General features: G+C 45.7%; 1 protein-coding gene across 5 annotated transcripts in view; it reads left to right on the plus strand.

The window, feature by feature from the left end:
- The window catches only part of LOC122941031 (dynamin-binding protein-like), a 155,513-nt gene that overhangs the window by 105,399 nt on the left and 36,785 nt on the right, over positions 1 to 13,329 (plus strand). The window contains exon 1 of one of the 5 annotated variants that reach the window (XM_044298016.1): positions 5,575 to 7,161. The exons of the other annotated variants lie outside the window; for them this stretch is intronic. Coding sequence (XP_044153951.1) covers positions 5,730 to 7,161 — 1,432 coding nt within the window. The 5' untranslated portion in view covers positions 5,575 to 5,729. Of the gene's footprint in view, positions 1 to 5,574; positions 7,162 to 13,329 lie in introns of those variants that run through there. 5 annotated transcript variants of the gene reach the window in all.

Consider the following 13,329-nt stretch of genomic DNA (forward strand, 5'->3'; position numbering starts at 1 on the left):
ATTTATTTTGCGGCCCTGTAGAAATTAATGGGTCCATCTGCAATCCGCAAAAAATGAGGGTCGGACATGGATACAAATTCAGTTGTGTGCCTTAGCGCTAAGTAATTTTTTTAGTTTTTTTTTAAGGAAAGCAGACATATTTTTGTAATCCCTTTAATCCTTTAAAATAAAGCGCCAAGTTTTAAAATAAATTATCGCCAATTCCCTAATATATGGCTGCTCTCCTCTATCCCGGTAAATATTATTTAAAAGAAATGCAATAGTGAGATGGCGATTGTGCATGGATTGCTGTCACCTCCCCTGACATGTCTGCTTTAGTAACTACTTGCATTCCCCATGTGATACCAATTCTGGATCCTTTAGTCTTATGATGCGCCATTCTTTTATTCCTGCTAGAAGTTATGAATGAAGTGTTAGCAGGTTCTGGGAGTTACCACTTGGGGCTGTGTCCCTGCACAGTCTGACACTATCCAATCAGTGTGGCCAGTGTAAGTGTTTTCAGGGACACCCCCCCAACTGGTAACACCCATCTGGACCTACATTGTAAACTCCTAGTAATTAATTGATAGCTTCTAGCAGGAATAACAGAGGAATGGCATATCATAGAGTCTTTAAGCTTATAGTGGTACAGAGGTAAAACTAATGATTTCTCCCCCATTAAGCTGATCGTTGCAATTTTTTATTTTAATCCTGACCGGTCATCCCGTAGGGGACGTACATATAGTAATGTCGCAGCTCCAACGTCTGGAGTTTCCTGTACAGAATTCGGTTATCTTCCGTATCTGCATTATACACCCCATGTGAGAAACTTTTCCTGCCCACATACGATATTTAGATCGGCTCTAATTTACTTTTATGCAGCCATTGTTGGTTGTGAATTATTAGTCCCATCAGCCGAATCCTTGTAATATCTCCGCTTGCTGCCATTAAATGGAAACCATCCAGATGATGGCCTACACAGCTGGTGAGAAGACAGAGCCCTGGTACATTGTAACAAGCCCTGTTGGACATAAGGGCAGGAGGCTTTCTAAGGCTATGTTCACACGGTTGACTTTTGGCAATGTTTGAATTGCGGGTCTGTGCCAAAACCGCCTTCCATTGTTTTCAATGAGAGTCCACGCTGTCAGTCGGGCGGCTGTGGATTAATTAGGTGAGGTTTTCCAAACTGTGTCAAGAAAGAATGGACATGTGGACACCACGGGAAACCACTGCAGGAGTCCGCTCGCATTTTAGCTGCTTTCAATGGGGCCAAACCACGAGCAGGAATTGAACGACCGAGGTAAAAACCGTGGTGGATATGATGAAAGTCTTCAGCGTTTACCCCATACGTGGCCGTACCCTTAGGGTCCATTCACACGTCAGTTGTTTCTTTCCTGATCTGTTCAGTTTTTTGCGGAACAGATCTGGACCAGTTCTGTACCCATTAATTTTCAATGGGTCCTGAAAAAAATCGGACAGCACAATGTCTGATTTTTTTTTTCAGGACCCATTGAAAATGAATGGGTACAGAACTGGTCCAGATCTGTTCCGCAAAAAACGGAACAGATCAGGAAAGAAACAACGGACGTGTGAATGGACCCTTAGGGTAAAGCAAAAGGTTTTCAGTCACTGACCACAACAGCGATAGGAGAAGTAGACAGCTGCTTAGAGCACCATGATGATGGGGGGAGCACAATTTATGGATTCCAAAAACAAATCTCTTCCGTTATACTTTTTTGTGAGGCCAATTGCACACTAGTGCAGCCTATAAAGGGGACCGGGTATTGATCACTTAGCCCTTGTGTGTTCTTTGGTCCTGGAAATTGCAGGTTTTACAAGATTTCAGCCCTCATGTACCTGTGTGGAGAACCTTGCTTTACCGTCATGGCTCAGGTGTCGCATTTAGTTACTTCCACTTCCATACAGGTTGTGCCATGTGCATGAGGCCTAAACTATGGTTCCCAACTTTTCCAGACAATGAGTCTGAATGGGTGCTTTTGGAGACTCTTTGGGCATTCACCTGAAATGGGGGTTTTCACATAATCTGACCACGTTGTAACGCCACGTACCTTGCACTGACCCTTAATGGATGCAAATGAGCCTCTAGGAGCAACGGGGGCGTTGCCATTACACCTAGAAACTCTACTTTCTCTGCAGTTGCCGTTCCCTCTCTGCTTTGATTGACAGGACCAGAGATGATCACGTTCACACTGCCTGGCCCTGTCAATCAAAGTGCAGAGATTTCCTTTTTCATTGCTCCAATTGCTCTGCTAGATTCTCTTCAGGCTGGCAGCTCAGGGGACGTGTCCTTTCTGTTGGGGCATGTCCTTTCTGCTGCAGTTCTCTCCCTGTAAAGGCTCATGCACATGAATGTGTTTTCTTTCCGTGTCCATTCTGTTCTTTTTTTGTGGACCGTATGCAGAACCACTCATTTCAATGGGTCTGCAGAAAAACGGAAGTTACTCCGTGTGCATTCCGTTTCCATATGTCTGTTCCGACAAAAAATAGAACATGTCCTATTATTGTCCGCATTACGGACAAGGATAGGACTGTTCTATTAGGGGCCAGCTGTTCCGTTCTGCAAAATACGGAATACACACGGACATCATCCATATTTTTACGGACTGCAAAATAAAAACGGTCGTGTGCATTAGCCCTTCCTCTAACAGCTTCTAATAGTCGATCCAGCTGGTGGCAGGGGAAGCATGGAACTGAGCATGTGCGACCACTTCAGCAATGCTACCGAGGTGGACAGAGAAATGAGGAAAAGAAGAAACGGCAGGTAGCGGTATACAGATAGATTTTTACATGTCTAGCTTTAATTGCATTTCATTACGGAATTGTTCTACAAGCAATTCAGATTAAGCCTGTACATACAAGAGAACAGGCTGCGGTATTACGGTAAGAAATGCTTCATGCATTGCCGTCCATATTATTCTTGTGTATCACATGGAGCGTGGTGATAACAATGGATCTTCCTGATGCTTCACTGGAACGGGATGTAGCATTGTGCGACATGACGTGCACAGCACATTGCCTGTGAATCGCTGCACGGATTTGTGACATAATTGAGCTCTTGGTTCACATCTGGAACATGGCTGCAGATGTATTGACACAGCTACACTCCTGACAGCGCAGGTTTAGGCTCGCCCCCCCCCGGCCCTGATTGTAGAGACAGGTTGTATCTTGAACGGTTACAAATGGTGAATAGTCCAGATCCAAGCGTCGGTGAACTGTAAGTGGGGGCAGTTCTATAGAAAATGGGGCCTAGGCAAAGTAGGCAGTTTTTCTCAGAATTTCTGCCCATATAACACCGTCATATCATGCCAAGACAACACTGCTATAAAATAGACCATATATTACTGCTATATAGTGCGACGATAACGCTGCTATGTACAGACCACATAAGAGCAGCATATAGTGTCAAGGCAATGTCGCCATGTACAGTACACATTTTACTGCCATATAGTGCCAAGAAAATGCTGCTACTAACAGCACACATAACACCACATAGGTGGCAATTGAAGCTGTAAGTAGTACACCATCTTATCGCTCTAGAGTCTGAAAGAACAGAGAGGGCCACCGAGAGAGAGTGGGGGGCCTAGAGACTTATTACGTGGAGCAGTAGCAAGCCACCACCGCTGGTCAGCCCCGAGGACCCTGTGAGGGGAGAGGCACATGTTTAGGGTCCCTACATTATTAACAACCCCTTCCATATCCATGAGAGTGACATGATCTTCTCAGCACAATGGTGTCCACGCTGACATGATGCTGTGTGTGTTGTGTGGTAATCAGAGCCTTACCCCATCAACCCATCATCATCCATGGTGGAAATGTCCATTGTTGAGTCTCGGGTCCTGCAGAACTCGAGTACTGATACCGCTGTGTGTCCGAATAAGATGTGGTTTCTGTCAACAGTTAAAGGGGTTGTCTCATGTCATACTTTGGGGTCATATCTCTAGGCTCTTTTAATATAAAAAAAACTGCAATGTGGTCGGGGTCATTGTTTATGTGGGGTTAGGGGGGGATCATTGGCCGACATTTGCTAATGTGTATTTGGGAGTAAATTGCACCACAATTTGGTGCCAAGGAGGCATGGCTTAATAGGAAAGGGGCATACTTTTCATGAAAGGAGATGTGGCTTATTATGCGACATTTAGCGCCAAGTAGAATCACAGTTCTGGCATAAAATGTTATCCCACTAGCTGGTAGAGGGGCCGATGGTGGATTTTGCCTCTGGAATTTTGGTGGCAAAATTCCAGTGGCAGCCTCTTGTGTTCAATGGGAAACAGCGCTGCAGTTCATGGTCTGGCGGTTAAAAGCCAGGACCACACCAAGAAGGGGCACGTCCCTTCATGGAATGGTGTGCGGACAGCTGCTGCCTGTCCGCTTGCGGCTTTGCTCCATTCAGTGGAGCTAAGAAGCGAAGGGGTCAGCGGCATCTGAAGTGAACAAACATGGCAGAAACCACTGCGGTACATGTAGCGTATTTTGCCAGCATCAAAATCCACCATGTGAGCGACAGAATAGAGTCAGAGAAAGTGTCCATCCCTGCACCAGATTTCTCATCCAGCCTGAGCCCCTGTGATAAAACTGGTGCCGGGATAGACAGCCGGTCTAAGCTTCCGCCATCGATGGGATTAGTAAATCTGCCCCAATGAGTCTGACTCTTTTACACACAACAGTCTTATTGGCTTTCCTAATAATGTTCCAAAGCGTTCTACAAATATCTCAAATCATTACGGTATGAGACACCTAGTGCCTCGTACCTCAGTGACATCACAGATTCCCAATAAAATGATGTACAGGTTTTTATTGCAGTTTACACACTTCTCTGCTCGTGAGACCTATTGACGCTAACTCTTACAAATCTGTGTTTATATTAGTGCTAAAGATCAAGAATTTTAAGAAAAATCTCTTGTTTTTTTAATACCGTCCTCTACAATTATAGCTTTACTGTGATATTATTGCTTAGCTTGTTTTTGGCCTTGTGACATAACTTGGACTCATTAGGCTTGCTGTTGCTTTTGCTATTTATATACTGTATGATTATTACTTTATAGTCAGCTAATGTCTGTAAAGTGCTGCGGAATATAGTAGCGTTATATAAGCGCATAAAATAAATCAATACATTTTGGTTTAGGTAGCGATTCCTGACGAAATCAAGACAAAATATTAAATTCTGTTCCCTCCATATGGCACCTAGATTTGTTTTGTTGTGTTTTCTACTTCTATTTTAATCTTTGAATAGGTTTCTGTGTTTTGCTGTTTGTTGCTGTTACATGGTTTCTCCTCTGAGCAGTCTCTGACATACCAGAGCTTTTTCTCTGCTTCTCGTTTAGCATAACAGAGCACTTTATTGAGCTTTGCTGCTTGGGAAAAACCAAGCCCTCATATGTAAATGAGGGAAGGTTCTGTCCAATGAAACTCAAGGACTCATCAAGAGTCCCTGGTCAGATGACGCTAGTTACTAATTAATTCTGGAATCAGGTGGGAGAGGTAGTGCTCGTATGTGGATTGGCTGCTTGAGAGAAGAACAAAAAAAAGCAAGGGCTTGAGTTTCAGCGAGAAGGAACAGAAGGGAGTGTCTGCAGGTATGCTGAAAGCTCATGAGATACAACTTTTTCTGACCGGAGAGTAGACCATTCAATGGAGACTTCTTTTCCACACTGTGGGTTGATGTCCACACAATGGTCTTGTCCTAGTTGTTTGCCAGCACGAGGCTGGTGAACAAGAAGACATTTATAAGGATGTGTGCCTTGCAGCATGAACAATACCGCACGTCGAGAACCCAGTCTACAGTTCCTGGGAGAGACCTACATGTACCAAGCTGGGAGTATGAAGACTGCCAGAATATAGGGAAACGTAAGCTCCTCGAGGAGGAAAGGTTATATCGGGAGCAGAGATATGCTGAAGAACATAGAACTTTGCCTATGAGGAAAGAACAAAACTATTATGAAAGCCGAGGCATTGACAAGGTGCTCAAGGACTACAGAGTGCCTGATGACTACTACAGGAGATCCCACGAGGAGTATTATGATGGTAAGACAAACATGGACAAATATTATGACACTTTGGAGAACATTAGAACTAGTCCTGTTAAATATAGACATGATGGTGGCCGATATGAAGACAGCCGACCCCGCCATGATGGCTACAATGACTATAGATATTCATATCAAGACCCCAGGGAATTAGATGTTCAATATATGAGGAAGTACGACACTTATTGTTCAGATAACCTCGTAGATGATGATCGTTCTTATTGGGATTGCCACCAGAGAAAAACGGACAGATGCTATGAAACAGAAAAGAGACATCAGTCTTCCGAAAAGAGGTACTACAACCAAGATGTCCGAGATTATAGGACTGACCCTTATAAGGAACGGAAAAGGTTGGATTATGACCAAAAGGATTATAGAAGGTCCCCTAGAGGTGAGGATATAGGTTCTTCTAGGTATCCTGAAGTTTCAAGTAGTAGATGTAGACCCTCCGAGAGGGACTCTGTGGATTACAAAAGGGATAAAACAGAACCTGGACCAACAGGCAATTCCAAGAAGACCACCTCACGACGTTATGACTTCTTACCTTTGGATTGTGATTCTATTGATGTCGTGGACGATCAAGTATTAGTAGACCAGTATGTCGAAGAGCAAAATTATGCCAGAAGTCGGTCTTTGGATTTTGAGGCTGAGCCTCCTACCTCATGTAAACGAATGGCTTATGATTTTGAGTACAATCCCCCGGAAGAAATTGACTATCTGAACAGCGATGATCTACATGAAGACTACATCGACAGAAATGCAATGGACGATCGTTATAGGGATTACTATGGGTTAAAAAATACTGAAAAACAGCCAAAACTCAAGAGAGACCAGTTTGGAAGTTCTTGGGAAGATCCGAAAATGATTGATATAGCTAATGGTCCTCATTACAGACCAGAGAGGAGTGATGGTTATCATGAATTTGATGACCCTGGAAATCGGACATCAGATGTGGATTATAACAACCAAGGAGATGACAATTCAACTGGGAGCTCTCAAAGTAACGATCAGCCGACTCACAGGAAGGCCGAATTGGCGTCTAGTACAGATATTATGAAACGGAATAGCATTTACAGAAGGACGGCTCCTAGCACTCTACGGCATTCAGAATTTGTGCAAAACAGAAGGAAAAAACAAGGTATTTTTTATTATTTGTTTTTGACATGGGAAATGTTTGAACTTTTCGGGCCCTGACAGAGCCCAGTGCATGAAGCCTATGTGACATTGCATGAAGCCTGGCTCCTTTAGTAACTCTATTACTCCCCTTTCCAAAACAGAGTCATAAACCAGTCCTGTGCATTAACCCTATCATTGTATGTTCGTTCTCATGAAGGCTATCACTTTTTTTGCAAAGTTTCCATATACCATTTATAGTGTAATCTTTAACAAGACCACCCCTGATCCAGACTAGATATGGACTTTCATTTTCCTGGTCCAATACACATTGGCCTCTTCTTTAAGAGGACCTCCCCTCTACCATACTGCATGTGTAGCCTTCCTGGACAGAACACGGGTGATATTTGCCTGTTTCATTTGTGGTTAACCATTAGAAGCAAACACTTGTTGTGTTGGCAGTTACTTTTCTGTGTCATGTTGTGCACTAAGCTGGTGGCATGTAGAATTTCAGGTTTACTTAGTTTAGTGTGGTAGGTGTGGGTAGATACTGTTAATGTTGCTGTGTGGTTAGCAGGATGATCCACCACTTGCAGATATGTTTAGTAACTTGTGTGCATATTGTAGGCCTTGGAGACATTTCTGGGTCTCCTCAAAGGATTAAGAGTCCCTTGTAAATATTAGTCCTCGAGCTGTCATCTTCTGTCATGCCGTTCTAATTTGTTTGTAGAAGTTGGTTTACTCACAAAACACACAAGGGGTCATTTATTTAAAATGATATGCTACTTTTTGGTGTATTTGAGGCGCAGATTTTGTCACAAAGATGTTTCATGGCAAAATCGGGGACTTTTTCTCAGTGTACGCCACTTACTCCTTATTTCGCCAGTTCCGAGAAAGGGGGAGGGGAATTGGGAGGCCAGGAAGCCCATCTGATTCATCATTTTCTACCACTGTTTTTGGTGTAGAAAATGACTTAAATCTAAGCCAGCAAAGGAACTAGTGTAGATTTAAGCAAGTTGCACGGACGACGCTTCAGCGCCTAAGTTATGTAGAGGCCCTATTGTCTGATAGGTGCGGCTTCTCTGGGACCCGTACCTCTGCCGAGAATGGAGCGGGGAGAGTGGAGGCTGGAGGACCCCATACAAGTGAATGGGAGCGCATCGCGCTTGCGCGTCCACCGCTCCCGTTCATTTCTATGGGGCCAACGGAAATAGCCGAGCCAGGGCTCGGCTATTTCTGGCAGCCCCATAGAAATGAATGGAGGGCGGCTGCGCATGCGCAGTGAGCCCTCGACCCACTTTTCCCGCTCCGTTCTTGGTGTAGGTGCACATCCTAGAGATATGCCCCCATTGTCTGGAATGGTAATACCCTTTTAAGGTCCATTAACATGGTCTGATGAGGAACAAATGCGCTTCTTCGGCCTGTCGTCGGCTTGCCTAAGCACCCCACCAATCAGACGACAATCGAGCCATGCTTGGATTGTTTATGCAGCCACAAAAATAATCGTTGGCAGCACATCTCCGAACTGTATAGGGGATGAATGATCGTACTAACGATCATTCGTTTCCCATGTAGTTTGCATCAGGCTGTGTAAAGGCCCTTTAAACAAACGCCGATCAACTTGTTATAACGTCAACCAGCGTGTTCATTATGGTCCTTAATTGAATCCATTTGTGGGAAAGCTGGGGGACAACCATAAGGCGCTGATTACAACTCTCGGGGTTTCTACTCTGCAGTTCATCATCAGATTAGGGTTCCTTGGACCCATCAGAGGAAACGTTTCTGGGGTTCCTCTCCTCATCTATACAGGACATGTTTAGACTCACTTTTTATTGCATCCTTATCCTTGTTGCTGACGTTGCACACACGGGACATACTGTCCATAAGGTCTAGTAGGTTTATTGTGACTCATCTCATAAGAAATAGACCCTAGTGGCAATCTCACCGCCAAATACGGTGGTCTTCTGCAGGACATTAGGGGTCCATTCTTAAATAACTTCTATTGTGAGATAGCAGGATAAGCAATATACAAGTCTACAAATCCCAGTATGGCGCAAGGTAGCAGGATATACTGAGATCTGTACAGCTTGAGGTATCGGATATAAGCATATTAAAGTGTCCCTCCTTTACTCCAAGTACAAATATAGCCTTGCTTTTCACACAGAATCATTGTGTAGATGTAAGCAAATCTTTCTCTCCCCCTCCACCAAAATTAATCATCGTCCCTCGAATTCACCTCCTCCTCCCCCTCGCCTGACATACTTTCACGGACTCCTCCTCTCCGTCTCCAACTTTCTTTGTAATGGCAGCTTGGAGATGTCAGGTTGCATCATGCAGTGTTTGCCGAAGGGCCGGCCCTGGGGGCTGATCATCAGATTGTAGAACAGACAATCACGGTCCTCAGTGAACGCGGTGGGAAAAATGGAGAAGAAGAAGAAGATTACGTTGTCACTTCTTACATGTGGATTCTGTAGTAAAGTTAACGAACCTCATGATGGGACGGAAATATCACTTAATTAGGAGTCATAGAAATGAAGTGCATAGGAGGAGAAACTGGGGGAGTGGGTCAAGCATTTGCCCGTTGCACCCCACTTACAGGGTCTGATCTATAATGTGTAGGCCAAGTGATGGTTACGCTGTTACCTATAGTAATTAAAGGGGTTTTCCTGAACTTAAAACATGGATTGCCTGTCCTCAAGATCAGATCGGGGGGTGTCCAGCTCCTAGCACCCATGCCGATCAACAGTTCGAAGGGGCCACAGCTCTCGGCTAGCGTCGTGACCTCTTTTTGTTTTTGGGACTGTGACATTGCGTTAATTGGTCACATGGTTTTTCTAAAGTTCACTCGAATGAGACTGAGCTGCAGTGTTAGGCATAGCCATTAGACAATGGACAGCGCTGTGTGTGGTATATGCAATGAAGAGACTTTGGCCTCTCCAAATCTACTTAAGGGGGGGGGGGGGGGGGTGTAAGGCAATCAATATTTAAAAACCCATTTAAGCAGATAGAATATGAGCTATGGCCCCTTTAATAAGCTGATTGTCCCTATCCTAAATTTTGGAAAACTCCTATAAAGTGGTCGTCCAGACTCTAGATATTGATGATCTTTCCCTGGGTAATGTCATCAATATCATATTTGTTGGGGTCTGACATCTGGCACCCCCACCAATCAGCTCCTCTACGCTGCCAGCACCGGAAGTAACACAGTGGAAGCAGACAGCGCTACCCATTGTGTAGTGGCCGCGCAGGGTTACTGCACCTCATTAACTTGCTTGGTGTTGGACCCACCACCGATCAGATATCACTGACTAAGGCCTCATGCACACGACCGTTGTGTGCATCCGTGACCGTTGTGCCGTTTTCCGTTTTTTTCGCGGACCCATTGACTTTCATCGGGTCCGTGGAAAAATCGGAAAATGCACCGTTTTGCAGCCGCATCCGTGATCAGTGTTTCCTGTCCGTCAAAAAAATATGACCTGTCCTATTTTTTTGACGGACAACGGTTCACGGACCCATTCAAGTCAATGGGTCCGTGAAAAAACACGGATGCACACAAGATTGACATCCGCGTCCATGGCCGTAGGCTACTTTTACACAGACGGATCCGAAGATCCGTCTGCATAAAAGCTTTTTCAGAGCTGAGTTTTCACTTCGTGAAAACTCAGATCCGACAGTATATTCTAACACAGAAGCGTTCCCATAGTGATGGGGACGCTTCAGGTTAGAATATACTAAAAGAACTGTGTACATGACTGCCCCCTGCTGCCTGGCAGGTGCTGCCAGGCAGCAGGGGGCAGACCCCCCCCCCCCCTGTAGTTAACACATTGGTGGCCAGTGCGGCTGGCCCCCCCTCCCTCCCCTGTAGTTAACTCATTGGTAGCCAGTGGGCCCCCCTCCCTCCCCTGTAGTTAACTCATTGGTAGCCAGTGGGCCCCCCTCCCTCCCCTGTAGTTAACTCGTTGGTGGCCAGCCCCCCCTCCTTCCCCTGTAGTTAACTCGTTGGTGGCCAGTGGGCCCCCCCCCTCCCTCCCCCTCCTAATTAAAAATCTCCCCCCCTATCATTGGTGGAAGTGGAGAGTACCGATCGGAGTCCCAGTGTAATCGCTGGGGCTCCGATCGGTAACCATGGCAACCAGGACGCTACTGCAGTCCCGGTTGCCATGGTTATTTAGCAATTTGTAGAAGCATTATACTTACCTGCGAGCAGCGATGTCTGTGACCGGCCGGGAGCTTCTCCTACTGGTAAGTGACAGGTCTGTGCGGTGCATTGCCTAATGATCTGTCACTTACCAGTAGGAGGAGCTCCCGGCCGGACACAGACATCGCAGCTCGCAGGTAAGTATAATGCTTCTACAAATTGCTAAGTAACCTTGGCAACCGGGACTGCAGTAGGGTCCTGGTTGCCATGGTTACCGATCGGAGCCCCAGCGATTAAACTGGGACTCCGATCGGTACTCTCCGCTGCCACCAATGATAGGGGGGGAGATTTTAATTAGGAGGGGGAGGGAGGGGAGAGGGCCCACTGGCCACCAACGAGTTAACTACAGGGGAGGGAGGGGGGGCCCACTGGCCACCAACGAGTTAACTACAGGGGAGGGAGGGGGGGCCCACTGGCCACCAACGAGTTAACTACAAGGGAGGGAGGGGGGGCCCACTGGCCACCAATGAGTTAACTACAGGGGAGGGAGGGGGGGCCCACTGGCCACCAATGAGTTAACTACAGGGGAGGGAGGGGGGGCCCACTGGCCACCAATGAGTTAACTACAGGGGAGGGAGGGGGGGCCCACTGGCCACCAATGAGTTAACTACAGGGGAGGAGGGGGTGCTGGCCACCAATGAGTTAAAAACGGGGGGGGGGGGGTCCTCCGATCCGATGGTATAAAAGGGACTCCTGACTTTACATTGAAAGTCAATGGAGGACGGATCCGTTTGCAATTGCACCATATTGTGTCAACGTCAAACGGATCCGCACGGCCAGGCGGACACCAAAACGATTTTTTTTTTTCATGTCCGTGGATCCTCCAAAAATCAAGGAAGACCCACGGACTAAAAAACGGTCACGGATCACGGACCTACGGACCCCGTTTTTGCGGACCGTGAAAAAAAACTGTCGTGTGCATGAGGCCTAATCCTAATGATAGGTCATCATTATGTATGTAGGGTCCGGGCAACTCCATTTAATGGGACATTAAACCCTGAAAAACAAGAAAAACAGCACCAAGTATATGAGTAATAATACGTCACAGCAAGTAATGAGCTAAGGAAAGTTAGTCTTTACCTCTTTCTGCTTGGAAATCTTCAAACTGCTACAAAAAGTAGTTTGAGGAGATTTCCTGCAGCCAGACAAGCGTCTCATTCCTCCTGCCTCTCCATCTTGGGCTGGAGACAGGCTGGTATCAGTCTTTGTCCACTAACATGACCTGAGTCACACAGGAAACTGCACAATTTAGCACTAGACAGGGGTACTAGATAGATAGAGACTTCAGAAAGTACTACCCAGCTTTCCAAGGTGCCTGAATGTACAGGTTTGCCTGTATAGGCGGAAATAATTTCTCACTGTATCTTGGCAAATCTGAAATCCATTAGTGTGGGAAAACTGGACTACAAGTCTTGTGGAGCTGTGCACACTGCCCAGAAATAGGACATGTTCCGGACACGGAATGCACACTGAGTAATTTCCGTATTTTTTCAAGCCACCTTGAAATGAATGGTTCTGTATACGGACCTGTAAAAAAATGGAGCGGAAACCAAAGAAAAATACATTCGTGTGCATGAGCTCTTACATTGTGAAAGTAAACCAGCTTTCCCGGGACCTTTGAAAAGCAAATCTGCCGAGCTGTGGCACTATTTAGGAGTAAGAAGGTGGATTTGTCTTGGTACATTTAGTATTCTGCATTCTCTATTACAGTTATGCATATTGGTAAACCCAACTTTCCCAGGAGACGGAAAAACAAATCTGCCTAGCTATAGCAATATTTAGAGATTGGGGGTGGGTAGGGGAATTGTATTTGTAGATTCAGTATTCTGCATTCTCTATTACAGCTCCACATTGTTGTAACCCGACTTTCCCAGGACTCTGAAAAGCAAATTTGCCTTGCTATAGCATTATTTAGAAGGTGTGGGGGGCTTGTCTTGGTAGATTTAGTAGCCTGCATTCTCTTTTACTGCTCTGCATGGTTGTAACCCAACTTTC

Source organism: Bufo gargarizans, chromosome 6, assembly GCF_014858855.1.
Source record: "Bufo gargarizans isolate SCDJY-AF-19 chromosome 6, ASM1485885v1, whole genome shotgun sequence".
Taxonomy (NCBI): Eukaryota; Metazoa; Chordata; class Amphibia; order Anura; family Bufonidae; genus Bufo; species Bufo gargarizans.